Below are 13,543 nucleotides of genomic sequence, written 5' to 3' on the forward strand. Positions count from 1 at the left end.
CTGCTTATAATTGTGCCTAACAATCTCCCCCTGAGTACCTCTTTATTGCTTAGATGTGGCCCTCTCTCTCTAGCTAGATCAGCTTGGCAGGTGAACTCGCTGCCCTCACCCCTATGTGAGACCTGACTCCCAGGGGTATGAATCTCCCTGGCAACGCAGGATATGACTCCCAGGGATGAATCTGGACCTGGCATCGTGGAATTGAGAACATCTTCTTGACCAAAAGGGTGATGCAAAATGAAACGAAATAAAGTTTCACTGGCTGAGAGATTTCAAATGGAGTCAAGAGGTCACTTTGGTGGACATTCTTACACACTATATAGATAACCATTCTTAGGTTTTAATGCACTGGAATAGCTGGAAGTAAATACCTGAAACTATCAAACTCCAACCCAGTAGCCTGGTACTCTTGAAGACGATAGTATAACAATGTAGCTTACAAGGGGTGACAGTGTGATTGTGAAAGCCTTGTGGATCACACTCCTTTTATCCAGCATATGGATGGATGAGTAGAAGGATGGGGACAAAACGTAAATGAAAAATAGGGTGGGATGGGGGGAATGATTTGGGAGTTCTTTTTTACTTTTATTTTTTATTCTTATTCTTTCTGGTGTAAGGAAAATGCTCAAAAATAGATTGTGGTGATGAATGCACAACCATATGAAGATACTGTGAACAGCTGATTGTACACCATGAATGATTGTATGGTATGTGAATATATCTCAATAAAACTGATTTTTTTTTTTTAAAGACAATTATACCATTACCTACCCTTCTTTCTTCAAGCTAAACAATTCATTCTAATTCCTTCACTCTTTTCTCATATCATCCCTCCTCTGCCATCTGATTATTTTGGCTCAATATACAGAAGAATTATCCAACAGAAGAGTTGTCCTGCAACAAAGGTTGCCTCCTCAGGAAGTATTATATCCCACTTCAGTACAGAACACAGCTCAGACTACTGCACCATCAGTCTTGTAATAGAATGCAAACACATGGCATCCATCTTTTAAAAAAACATTTAGGCCAATCTTGTAAAGGCAATGGAAACAATAGATGGGCTATTAAGACTACGTGATCCACATGGCCCCTACAACCCTAATTCTTTGGTTTTGAGACTCTGTACTTTCTCTAGCTTTACTCTATGTCTCTTAAATTCAAACTTCAAATATATTAACAGAAGAAGTAAGTAGGTTTACTAGACTAGTTAGAGTAATCAGAAGCACAAAGAGCCTAATTCTGGACCTCTGGAAAAGGTGGCAAAAAAAAACTACTCTTACTTCTTTCTCCATGGGCAAGAGTATCTACTGTGTTACTAATGGAGATGGTGGCCTTTAACTATTCTAGAGTGTGGGAATGCATCCAGATGCAAATGATCCTTATGCCAAGTCATCATCCCCTTTATTTCAAACTGTCTGGGGTCACAGTAAGGCATTTTTGATTTGTTTTAGTATACTTTTTCACCAAAAGGAATATAGACTGAAATAGATAGAGAAGAAAAGCGAAAAGCATTTGAATCTTCTGATTGAGCATTAAGTTCATCTGGTTCTTCTTCAGGGCTCCAGAGAGGCTCACTAGCCATGCCCATGTCAACCAAGAGGAATACTGAGATGTGAAACATAGAAGGCCTTCTTTCTATTTAAAATATTTCCTAGATATAGGAAGAATACAAATGACAGATAAAACAGATTGGGTAAGAGTCAACAGATTAGGTTAGAAGGGTGTAGTAGACTGAAGAACGGCCACCCAAAGATTTCAGGTCCTAATCCCTGGAACATGTAAATGTTACCGTACAAGGAAAAAGGATCTTTGCAGATGTAATTAAGTTAAGGATCTTGACCAGGGGAGATTATCTTGGATTATCCAGTAGGCCCTCAATCCAATCACAAGTGTCCTTATAAAAGAGAGACTGAGGGAGATTTGATACACACAGAGTAGGGGATGTGATCACAGATGCAGAGATTGGAGTGATGTGGCCACAAAGCCAAGGAATGCCGGTAGTCAGAGCTAGAAGAGGCAGGGAAGAGATTCTCCTCTAGAGCTTTGGAAGGAGTGTGGCCCTGTGAACACCCTGACTTTGGCCCAGTGAAACTGATGCCAGACTTCTGGCCTCCCAGAACTATGAGAGGAATAAATTCTGTTGTTTTAAGCCACCGTGGTAATTTGTTTACAGTAGCCTCAAGAAACTAATACAGTGGATTAAGTTAAGTAAACTGCATTTAACAGATATAAAAACATTTAAAAACTATACTTGCTTCCCTTTGAATAATTTATGTTTTAGTTTCAAATCAAATGTGAGCACAATATCTTAAAACTGTTATTTTATTCCTACCCATCAAGTATAAGTTCTCAGGAGTGGTCACAGGAATATTAACAAGTTTAATATCATCCTCATCAGCTTTGTCCCAGGAATTAGAGTTGCCGCAAACACAGCTATGACAAGAATTGACACTCTGGACCTAGAATTAAGACCAACAAAAAAAGGTACTTCAAAATCACTCTTGTGATAGTATTTTGTGATCCTTTATATTTACAAGTTATTTATAGAAATCCTATTCCTGTTAAAACCAGCTGTGTAATTTTCATCTGAAGAGATAATTCTGATTATGCTGAAACTTAGGAGTCATATCTAACTCTTCTGAGTCTCTATTTGCTCAAAAATATACAAGAACAATATTTTGAATATAAATCATTTCCATAAAAAATCAAGCAGCTACTTATATAGTTACTGTTTTATTAAGTACTTATAAATTTTGTCCACACCTATTTGATATATCTAGCTTATTTTCCTTTCAGAATTTTTTTATAACATTCTCTGCTAATTGAAGAGCCTCCTCTATCATCTTTCTACATGCCCTTTCCCTGCAAGAGCCACTGGGCCAATCACTTCAATCACTTCATTGCAGCTGACTCCCAAATCTCAAACTCCAGTTCTGTCCTCTTTTGAGAAATCTAGGCTCATATTTTCATCTGCCTATAAGGTGACTCCACTTGGCTCTCCACTGGTATCTCAAACTGACAAGATTAAAAAAAAAAAAAAAAAGTTCAGCCTCTTCCCACAATAAAAACTCTTCCTCCTCCCAACTTCCTTGCCCATAACTTCACAAACCAGAAGTCCTTTATTCCTTTTTTAGTTCTTTTCCCACACCTCTTGTATCCATCCAGTTACCAAGATTTGTGGAACCTGTCCTCTGCTTTCCACTCCTGTTGCCATGACCCTAATTTAGGCACTCATTATCTACTGCTTAAACCACTCCAGCAGATCCCCAGCTGAAAAAGTTTTTGATTGCCCTCATCCCCAGCCCACCTCACCATAGACTGATTTATCTTTCTAAAATACAACTCTGATCATGTTTCAACTCTGATCAAAAGCTTTCTTTTGAAAGCTCCTCATGATCTAGAATAAAGTTGAAAATCTTTAATTTGGCATTCATAGTCCTTTTGATGTATTTCTCCAATCTTTCATCTTCCTTCACTTCTTGATTCATCAAGTATGCTCCAGTGAAACCAAACTATTCACTGTATTCAGGGAATACAATACTTTCCAATCCCTAGGACATCATTTGTGCTCCTCCCTCCCAGGAATGCTTCCAAAATTGAAGTTAGGGTAATTGTTTATAAAATCAATGCAGAGAAAAAATTAATTAATTAATTACATAAAATAATCCAGGCAGAAGTCTGGGTTCACTGCCCTAGCAGAGAAGAGAATTGACTAGGTCAGCTGGTGCCAATACATATAGAGATTTTAAAGACTTGTTACTCACAGTATTATCATGAAACTCCCCTTCTCTTACATCCAAGTCAAGAAAAACAGCTTCCAGTAAAGAAAATTAAGAACACAGGCACTTCTCTGACACAGAGGAGGTCCAGATGACAAAATGGGCATATATCTCACCAGCCTGCTCAGTTTCACAGAGGAGCTGAAAGTCTGTGACCTACCAGAGAATAGGCTTCTAAATACATATTACATTTTTAGGCATTAAAAACTGGGGAAACTTTCAGGAAGATGGCCTCACTCCTCTTCCAAAAACAGCTAGTAAGCAATCAGAAACTCCAAAACAACTCTTCTGGGGCTTCAGAGACCAGAGGAGTTCTGTGCAGCATCCAGGGAAGAGGGAAAAGAAGAGACTGAGAAACTGCAGTGAAGAATTGTGAGTAATTTGCTCAGTAGTGGATCCTAGAACCCGAACCCATCCCCCACACTACAGGCAAGCACCTTTGGGTCAGTCCAGTCCCTGCCTGGAGGGTTGCTGAAGACTGGGAGGGTCAAGGAAGGTCTCCTTCCTACAAAGAAGAGGACACAGCCTAATACTAATCAAGCTACTGGATGGTGAATTTAGATCACTGGGTCCAGCTTCTTTAGCCCATCCCAGACCGTAGATGCCATGCCATGGTTTCAACATGCTCAGAAGCATACCAGGCAGGGGGCTAAAAATACCCTGCCTTCTTAGGCCTCCTGGGAATAGGTTGCTGAAGAGTGCCATCCTCCAGGAAGGCCAGGAAACTGCAGCCTTGGGGAGCTGAAAAAAAATGTTGTTTGAATTCTTTCTTGACCTTCTCCTCAGGGCTCCTGAGAACTAGTCTGCACTCCCTACCTGGGTTCCTGGCCCTTTTTGGCTGGGAAGTACTGACAAACCAAGTGTCAAAGAAGAGCCTTAACACAAACCCAATCAACAACAAAATTCTAGACAAGAGAAACCAACCTTCAGAATAATCTCATCAAGATAATCAGATACCCAGATATCAGCAAAAAATTACAAGCTATACTAAGAAGCAGGAAGATATGGCCCAGTCAAAGGAACAAATTAAAAAGTTGAAGGAGCAAGGTCTCAGGGAATTGAATGACAGCAAGAAGAGCACAAACATACACAACATGGGTGTCCCAGAAGGAGAAGAGAAGGGAAAAGGGGCAGAAAGGAGCAGAAAGAACATTTGAGGAAATAATGGCTGAAAACTTCCCACCTCTCATGAAACACGTAAAATAAATATCCAAAAAGCATAATGTACTCCAAACAGAATAAGTCCTAATAGACCTGCTCTGAAACACACACTAATTAGACTATCAACTGCTAAAGATAAGGAGAGAATTCTGAAGGCAGGAAGAGAAAAGTGATCCATGACATAAAAGGGGATGCTCAATAAGACTAAATGCCAATTTCTCATCAGAAACCATGAAGATAAGAAGGTAGTTGTATGATACATTTAAGATACTGAAAGAAAAAACTGCAAGCCAAGAAGAATTCTTTATCCAGCAAAACTGTCCTTCAAAAATGAGGGAGAGTTTAAAATATTCACAAATATATAGAAGCTGAAAGAATTTGTTAACAAGAGATCTGCCCTATAAGAAATACTAAAGGGAGTTCTGCAGGTGGAAAAGACAGGAGAGTGAGGCTTAGAGGAGGGTGTAGAAATGAAGATTACCAGTAGGACAACTAAAAGGGTAAAAAGAGAGACAAAAATGAGATAAGACATACAAAAACAAAAGTATAAAATTGTTGAAATAAATACTGCCTTAGAGTAGTAACACTGAATGTTAATGAATTAAACACTCTAATCAAAAGACATACACTGGCAGAATGGGTTAAAAAAATATGATCCATCTGTATTCTGCCTACAGGTGATTCATCTTAGACCCAAGGATACAAATAGGTTGAAAATGAAAGGCTGGAAAAAGATATTCTATACAAATAGTAACCAAAAAAAAAAACACCTGGGATGGTTATAATATTATCAGCCAAAAATAGATCTTAAATGCAAAACTGTTAAAAGGGACAAAGAGGGATATTATATGTTAATAAAAGGGGCCATCTACCAAGAAGAAATAACAATCATAAATATTTATGCCTCTAGCCAGGGTGCCCCAAAATACATGGGCAAACTCTGGCAAAAGAGAATAACAGACATCTCTACAATAAAAGTTGGAGACTTCAACATAACACTCTCATCAATAGATAAAACTTCTAGACAGAGATCAATAAGGAAACAGAGAACCTGAATAATATGAAAAATGAACTGGACCTAACAGACATATGCAGAATACTGCATCCCCAAACAGCAAGGTATACATTCTTCAAAAGTGCTCATGGATCATTTTCCAGAGACCACATGTTGGGGCACAAAACAAATCTCAATAAATTTAAAAAGACAGAAATTACACAAAACAACTTTCTCTGTTCATAATGGAATGAAGCTGGAAATCGATAACAGACAGAACTGGAAAACTGACAAATAAATGGAAGCTAAACAACACACTCTTAAACAACCAGTGGGTCAAAGAAGAAAGTATAAGAGAAATCATTAAGTATCTTAAGACAAATGAAAACAAGAACACAGCATATCAAAACTTATGGGATGCAGTGAAGGCAGAGCTGAGAGGGAAACTTACAGCCTTAAATGCTGATATTAAGAAGAAAGGGCTAAAATCAACGACCTGGTGGCACACCTGGAAGAACTAGAAAAAGCACAGCAAACTAATCCCACAGCAAGCAGAAGGAAAGAAAAGCAAAATTAGAGCAGAAATAAATGACACTGAGAACAATAAAAACAACAAAACTGACAAAACCAAAAGTTGGTTCTTTTGAGAAGATCAATAAAATTCACAAACCCTTAACTAGACTGACAAAGAAAAAAAGAGAAGACGCAAATAAAATCAGAAATGAAAGGGGGTCATTACTACCAATCCCACAGAAATAAAACTACCGTAAGAGGATATCATGAACAACTGTATGCCAACAAACTAGACAACTTAGATGAAATGGACAACTTACTAGAAACATACAAACAACCTACACTCACTCCAGAAGAAATAAAAGACCTCAACAAACCAATCACAAATAGAGATAGAAACAGTCATCAAGAACCTCCCAGCAAAGAAAAGCCCAGGACCAGATGGCTCCACAGGTGAGTTCTACCAATATGATTTCTTCTGGGCTGGGCTTCCAATCCTCCACCAGCAGTTCCAGTATCCCAAACACCTAGTCGTGCTTATCCTCTCAGCAAGGGGGTAGAAACTGGAAGGCAGTTTCTGGTCTATTTTCTAAGAAACTTCTGAATTCTATTATCTTTACAAACATAGATGAGAAAATAATTTTGTCAATATTTTTATTAATATTTTTATAAAATGAAAAGAAACTCCTAAAGTAACTTCCAATTAAGGAAGGTGGTTGTGACTGTGTGGTTTGTGGGTTTTTAGTTTTGCATTTTTTTTTGATTAGGGTTTTTTTGTTTGTTTTATTTTTTAAACCTTAAACTTCTTAAGCTGAAACATTCTCAGATATTTGGGAGGCAGGGGAAACATCCTCTTAAACTGGATCCTCATGCTTGCCTTCTGGGGAGGCAACCTGAGCAGGTGAATAATATGTCATTATGCATATGTTACATGCCGACTGCACCCACCTCTTCCCCTCTAACTTGGCCTCTTTGGTGGTTGTGCTTCTTTCCCTTTACTTTGCTACATTTCTATAGTTAAGTTGGTTTTACTTGAATGATTCATGTTTGGGGTCAGAGAACATGAAAAACACCCTTAAGACTTGTTTCAAACTAAAACTAAAAAAAATAAATAAACGAAGTGGCAGATGTTAAAAGAAAAAAAAAAAACTGGGGCAGTTACATATTCCAGTGAAATATAGAAGCAAGGTACAGATCAAAATATGGTGTTCTACAAACACTGTTGTAAAAAAGGGATATACATGATGGTATATACTCTCGGGTAGTACACATAAAGAAAGTGGCAATGGCATTTGTCTCCAAGGTGAACTGAGTGGATTAGGAACATGTTCTTCACTTCATCTTTTTTGTTTTTTGTATCTTCTGAATTTAGTAGCAAATGCATAGCTTACCTATTTTTAAATTAGTTTTTAAACCTATATTATATTTAAATGAATACTGACTTCATTTCTCACTGGTCAATCCATACTATATTAATGCCCCAAAGATGAAGAGGAGGAACCCTACCCTTGGCCTCAGGAAGGCAAACACTTTTACCTAAGCAGGCTCACTGAGTGATTTTTTGTGACCCAGCACAAAGTCAAGGTGAATCTTCCAGCCTTTTGTAGAACATCTAGTTTTGAAGCAATACTTTCATATCAAGACCATTCTCATAAGACACCATAGTTCTACATCATTTAGTTAAAGAAACCTGGAACAAAACTAGCTGATTATTTGGCAAACGAAGAATTTTACAACCAGATATTTTCTTAAGTTTCTTTTTATAGCATTTAAACCAATAGATAACAATAGCTATATAAACCAACTTATAAGGAAAAAATAGTATATTTTTTCTTTACTTACGGAGGCCAAACTCTGTGCAGAACCTGAATATTTACGGAAAATTCCTCCATTGGCATAGTTACAAAACTGAGCTCCTTTGTCTTTGGTGGAACTCAAAGACAATATCAAATTCTGTCTACTAATGGAACAACTTGAACCTGTAAACAAGCATACTAACATTAAAAGTGTCAATAGCTGCAATGCTAAATTTTATGTTACCTGATTATATTAAATGTGACCAAGTTTATATTATATTCACTCAGAAGCCTTCTTATTTTAAAGTACATGTCAAGGAATTGTATAAATTACTAAATATACACCATTAATAAAATCTACATCTCTGTATAGTGTGTAACACTGCTATGATCTGCTTCCGAAATGAAGAGTATAACATTCACGTAATTAATCAGGGCAATATTTGAATAATCTATCATGTAATCAGTATAAAAATATTGGCAACTATGAACATTCAAATTATAAATTTAACAAAATAAGTACTTTTCTGGATCACACCTAAGTCTATCTATATTGCATTATATTATATATGTTTTTTTAATATTTCTCTCTACCTTTCCCATCTACCATTCTCCTAGGGCAGGCACTGTGTGATTCAAATCCTGGCACTTACAAGTTATATGGCCTTGGGCAAGTCACTTAACTTTTCCATATCTCACCTTTCTTTATCTATAAATTTCTTTACCTATAAACATAGGAGTGCAGTCCTAGCTCATAGGATTGCTATAAAAGTTAAATAAAACACTGAATATACAGCACTTAGGCATTACATCTGACACCTAATAAAATCTCAGTGAGTGTCATTAATTGTTGTTGTAACATCCACTGTTCCAGGCAATGAAATAGTAATCCATTAAGTATTTGCTGAAATGAATCACAAAACATGTGATATACTAAATAAAAAACAAATAAATACAGCATGCTCAAGAAATTATTTTTATTGCCACAATTTGGAAACAAAATTTATAAATCCTTAACATGACAGCAGTTCTACTTTTAGAATTTTATATATTAAGGAAATAACCAGAAAAGCACATGAAAAGTTACATGCAAAGCAAGAAACACAAGCATCCTAAAGGGAACAATAGAAGACTGGTTAAATAAATTATGGTATATTTGTACAAATTTAATACTAGGTACATATTTAAAATGATAGCTAAAGACATATTTATTGAACAAAAGACATTCATATACACTGTTAAATATTTTAAAAGCAGGTTACAATACGCATCATTATAATTTTACCTGAAAAATAAAAATCACTTACTTGTACATAATATAAAATTTTATGTCTCAACAGGATACTTAAGTGCAAATATAAATGGATAAATTTATGCTAAAATATTATCATTAGTTAATCAGTAGTGGTAGAATTTCAAGTTACTTTAATTTTTTCTGTTTGCTTATTTGTATTTTCTAATCTTTCTAATATGTATTATTGTGTGTTAAATATTAAGAAGGAAATTTTGGAGACTAAAACACAGAAATCACAGCACTCTAATTATGATTTACAGATAAAATTTCCCTTCTAGACTTAATTCAGCTATTTGCACATACCTTTGTCTGATGCTGCTCTTTTAGTGTATTCAAGTATGAGGTGCTCTGGTTCCCATGGTAATATTTTCCCTTTTTTCTTTCCACGCCTTCTTTTAAAGTGATGGGCCAAAAAAATTACAGAGACAGCACTCACTGCAGTTACCACAAACAACTTTTTAACTCCTGGAGAAAATTTAATCTGGAAAAGATAGTTAGATTGAAAAAAAAAAAAAAACTCTTTTATTTGTTCACTTAAAATAAGGACGTGAGAACTAAGCTTATTCTTAAGCTAACCTATTTCTAAATACTACCAAGAGACTATAATTTCACTCTTCAATGTCAGCTAGCCCAATCTGATTTTTAACAATAAATTAAAATGTGACAATTTATATCTACTCCACTGTAGTTCTCAGTAAACAATATTACCCAAAATCAATGGAAGCACAAAACAATTCAATCCCATTAATATTTTCATGTAATTCGTGCAACTGAATCTTCAGATTGAATTATAGCAATATTTTTAATTACAGAAATGATTAAAGTAAACATTTAAATTGAACAAAATGTTTAAAACTATCTGGAGTTTTGGGCAAGCAAAAGTTTACTCAGCTTCTAAATACTAAGTAAGCCCTTTATTTCATGAATTATTCAACATTTACTCAGCACCTTACAACATACCAGGACTATGCTATGCTTTTAAAATCTTATTACAATTTTATCCAGCAAGCATATATCGAATGATGAGGAATCATTGGGAGTACAAGATGATACACAGATCCTGCTTCCCTCAAACAGTGTGCTAACTAGTTGAAAAGACAGATACATTGACAAATAATTATAGGATAGTGTGATAAATACAGTAACACAAGTATTTACTAAGTACCAACATCAGAGCAAGAGGTAATTAACTTTTTCTTGGAGGACAGACACTATTAATTGCCTAAATTGCAGAGGAACTCTAAAATAAAACTATAGGCTTGGGAGATGTTGAGGGCTGGAAAGAGTGTCATTTTCAATAACAACAACATAAAAAGCCAGACAAACAGCAGCTTCTCAACCTTTCTTGAACCCATCAGAATGCCACAGTCAGAGAGCAACCAACTGGCTCCAAAACTAAGGAGAAAGAGGCATTTGCAGGGAGAGATAAAACACAATCACTGGCTTATAAGTACAAAACACTTGGACAATGATAAGAGCTCAGCCAGCATGACTGACAAATTAGTGGAGACTGAGTGTGAGCTGGTGAGGATGGGTAAGCACCAGGAGCTGCAAATATAAGATAGTCCACACCTTCTCTCAGGTTTTATCTTCACGAATCCTACCAGGCAGGAATTCGCAAAAAAAACTGGGAGAGAGAGAGAACATTGCTGGTGTCCTAAGATGAACACAGGACCAACTCCCACGACTGCCTGAGAACATGACATGGTAAAGGTGCAACTGGGGCAAAGGTCCAGAACTTTTGGCTTTCAGCCATTACACTCCTTAAGGAGAGCCACCTCCTCAGCAGGCAGAGCGGGAGGCTTATATTGCTCAAGGGGGTACAAAATAAAAATCAGAAAACATATGGGCAACACCCTCAACTTTGCTGTGATAACATAAATCTATCTCAGCATCTGCTGAGGGTCAGACCCCAGGAGTACACATGTGATTCCAGTTCCATTCAAGAAGCTTGCTGTGAGCAGGCTATGAGAGAAATTCCGGAGAAATCCTACTACAACGAGAAACAGAATAACCATCTCTAAGGCTCGAGTGACCAAGACCAGCTTTGGGAAGGCATGATCTTGGAATTGAGTCCTGAAGGATGCTTTAACTGGCAGCAAAGGGGGTGAAGGAAGAGAAAAAAAGCCAGCATCACTATCGATAGCAAAGCCAGACAACATTCCTCATTGAAAAATGCAAAAATCCTCAACAAAATATTAGCAAATAGAATCCAACAATATATACAAAAAAATTATATATATGACCTGGGTGGGGAGTGTATCCTAGGAATGCAAATCTGGTTCAACATTGAAAAATAAACAAATTCTATTTACCACATGTAAGAAAGAGTTAAGTTTAGCTTTCACATAAAGTCAACATGGAATAGGGAAAATGGAGACTTGGCGGCAGAACTGGCTTAAACTGGCTCCATGGCAAAGGGAAGGAGAGAGCCCCCGACGTAAGCCCAGAGTTGGCGCTCCCAAAGGCGACTAGTGAGCTCTCTCAGATAGGCTGTACAATTTAAAATCTCAAAGGCAGGCTAGTGAGCCCTCTCGGATAGGCTGCACAATTTAAAATCGCAAAGTGGGGCTAGTTAGCTCTCTCAGATAGGCTGTACCCTCTGGAGTATCCAGCCAATGGAGAAACAGGGGAGGGACTTGCGTGTTAGATTTAAGATATAAATATTGCTATGTTCTTTTGTTCTGTGCGCCTGCCACGTTTCTTTGGTGGTGCGCCCACTCTTGCAAGATCATGAATAAATTCTTTTCTCCTCCACAATTAGGTGAGCGTTTTTAGGTACAGTGCTTGTTTCTAACATCACAATAACAGACTAAAGAAGAAAAACCATAATATCATCCCAATAGATATAAAAAGAGAACTTGAAAATATTCAAAATCCATTCATGATAAAAACTATCAACAATTAGGAACAGAAGGGGAATTTCTCATCCTGATAAAGGGCATTATTAAAAAAACTTAAATGTAATATACTTTATAGTGAAAGACTAAATGCTTTCCCCATAAGATCAGGAAAAATGCAAGGATGTCTTCTCACCAACATATACAAGAAGTAGCAGCCAGTGCATAAAAAGAAGAAATAAAAGGATTATATATTGGAAAGAAAAAAACAAAACAGTCTCTATTCGCAAATGACATGATTGTCTATGTAGAAATCCCAAGGAATCTACAAAAAAGTTCCTAGAACTTGTAGGTGTGTTTAGCAAGGTAACAGGATACAAGTTAGTATACAAAAACCAACTGTATTCCTATATGATAGCAAAGAAAATTAAGAATATGAAACTTATATAGTAGAACCAAGAAAAAGAAAAGAAATACCTAGAGATAAGTCTAACAAAATATGGCCTGGGATCTGCCTGCTAATAACTGCAAAACACTGATGAAAGAAACCCAAGAAGGTAAATGGATTGGAAGATTTCATTTCTCACCAATTAGATCTATAGAAACAACATAATCCTAACCAAAATCCCAGCAAAATTTTTGTAGAGGTTGAAAAGCTAATTTAAAGAAAATTTAAGGAAAGGCACAGCAGCCACAATAGCCAAAACAATTTTGAAAAAGAACAAAGGTGGAGAACTCACACTAGCCAATTTCAAGACTTAACTGTAAAGCTACAATAATCAAGTCAGCATGGTATTGGTAAAAAGAATAGATAAACAGATCAAGCAGCAGAACAGAGGACTCAGAAATAAACCTACATAAATATAGCCAAACTATTGCTGTCAAAGGTGCAAAAGCAAATTCAAGGGAGAAAGAACAGGTTTTTCTGTAAGTGGTGCTAGAACAAAATAAATGCAAAAAATATGGAAAAATTAATCTGGATACATACCTCATACCTTACAAAAAATTAACATCCAATATATTATTGTGTTAAATGTAAAACAAAACTATATAACTTGTAGAAGAAAACACAGGAGAAAATCTGCATGACTTTGGGTTTGGCAAAAAGTTTTGAACTACAACACAAAATCATAATCCGTAAAAGAAAAAACTGACAAATTAAACTT

At 36.4% G+C, this 13,543-nt stretch overlaps 1 protein-coding gene across 6 annotated transcripts in view; it reads right to left on the reverse strand.

The window, feature by feature from the left end:
• Positions 1-13,543, reverse strand: part of MIGA1 (mitoguardin 1) — a 134,589-nt gene that overhangs the window by 94,534 nt on the left and 26,512 nt on the right. For all 6 annotated transcript variants that reach the window (XM_037826870.1, XM_037826871.1, XM_037826869.1 and 3 more), the window contains 3 exons: positions 9,841-10,018; positions 8,290-8,426; positions 2,333-2,459 (listed from right to left, as the gene is read on the reverse strand). In XM_037826870.1, the coding sequence (XP_037682798.1) occupies positions 2,333-2,459; positions 8,290-8,426; positions 9,841-10,018 (442 nt within the window). The remainder of the gene's footprint in view (positions 1-2,332; positions 2,460-8,289; positions 8,427-9,840; positions 10,019-13,543) is intronic.

The sequence above is a fragment of the Choloepus didactylus genome, chromosome 2 (genome assembly GCF_015220235.1).
Source record: "Choloepus didactylus isolate mChoDid1 chromosome 2, mChoDid1.pri, whole genome shotgun sequence".
NCBI classification, from domain to species: Eukaryota; Metazoa; Chordata; class Mammalia; order Pilosa; family Megalonychidae; genus Choloepus; species Choloepus didactylus.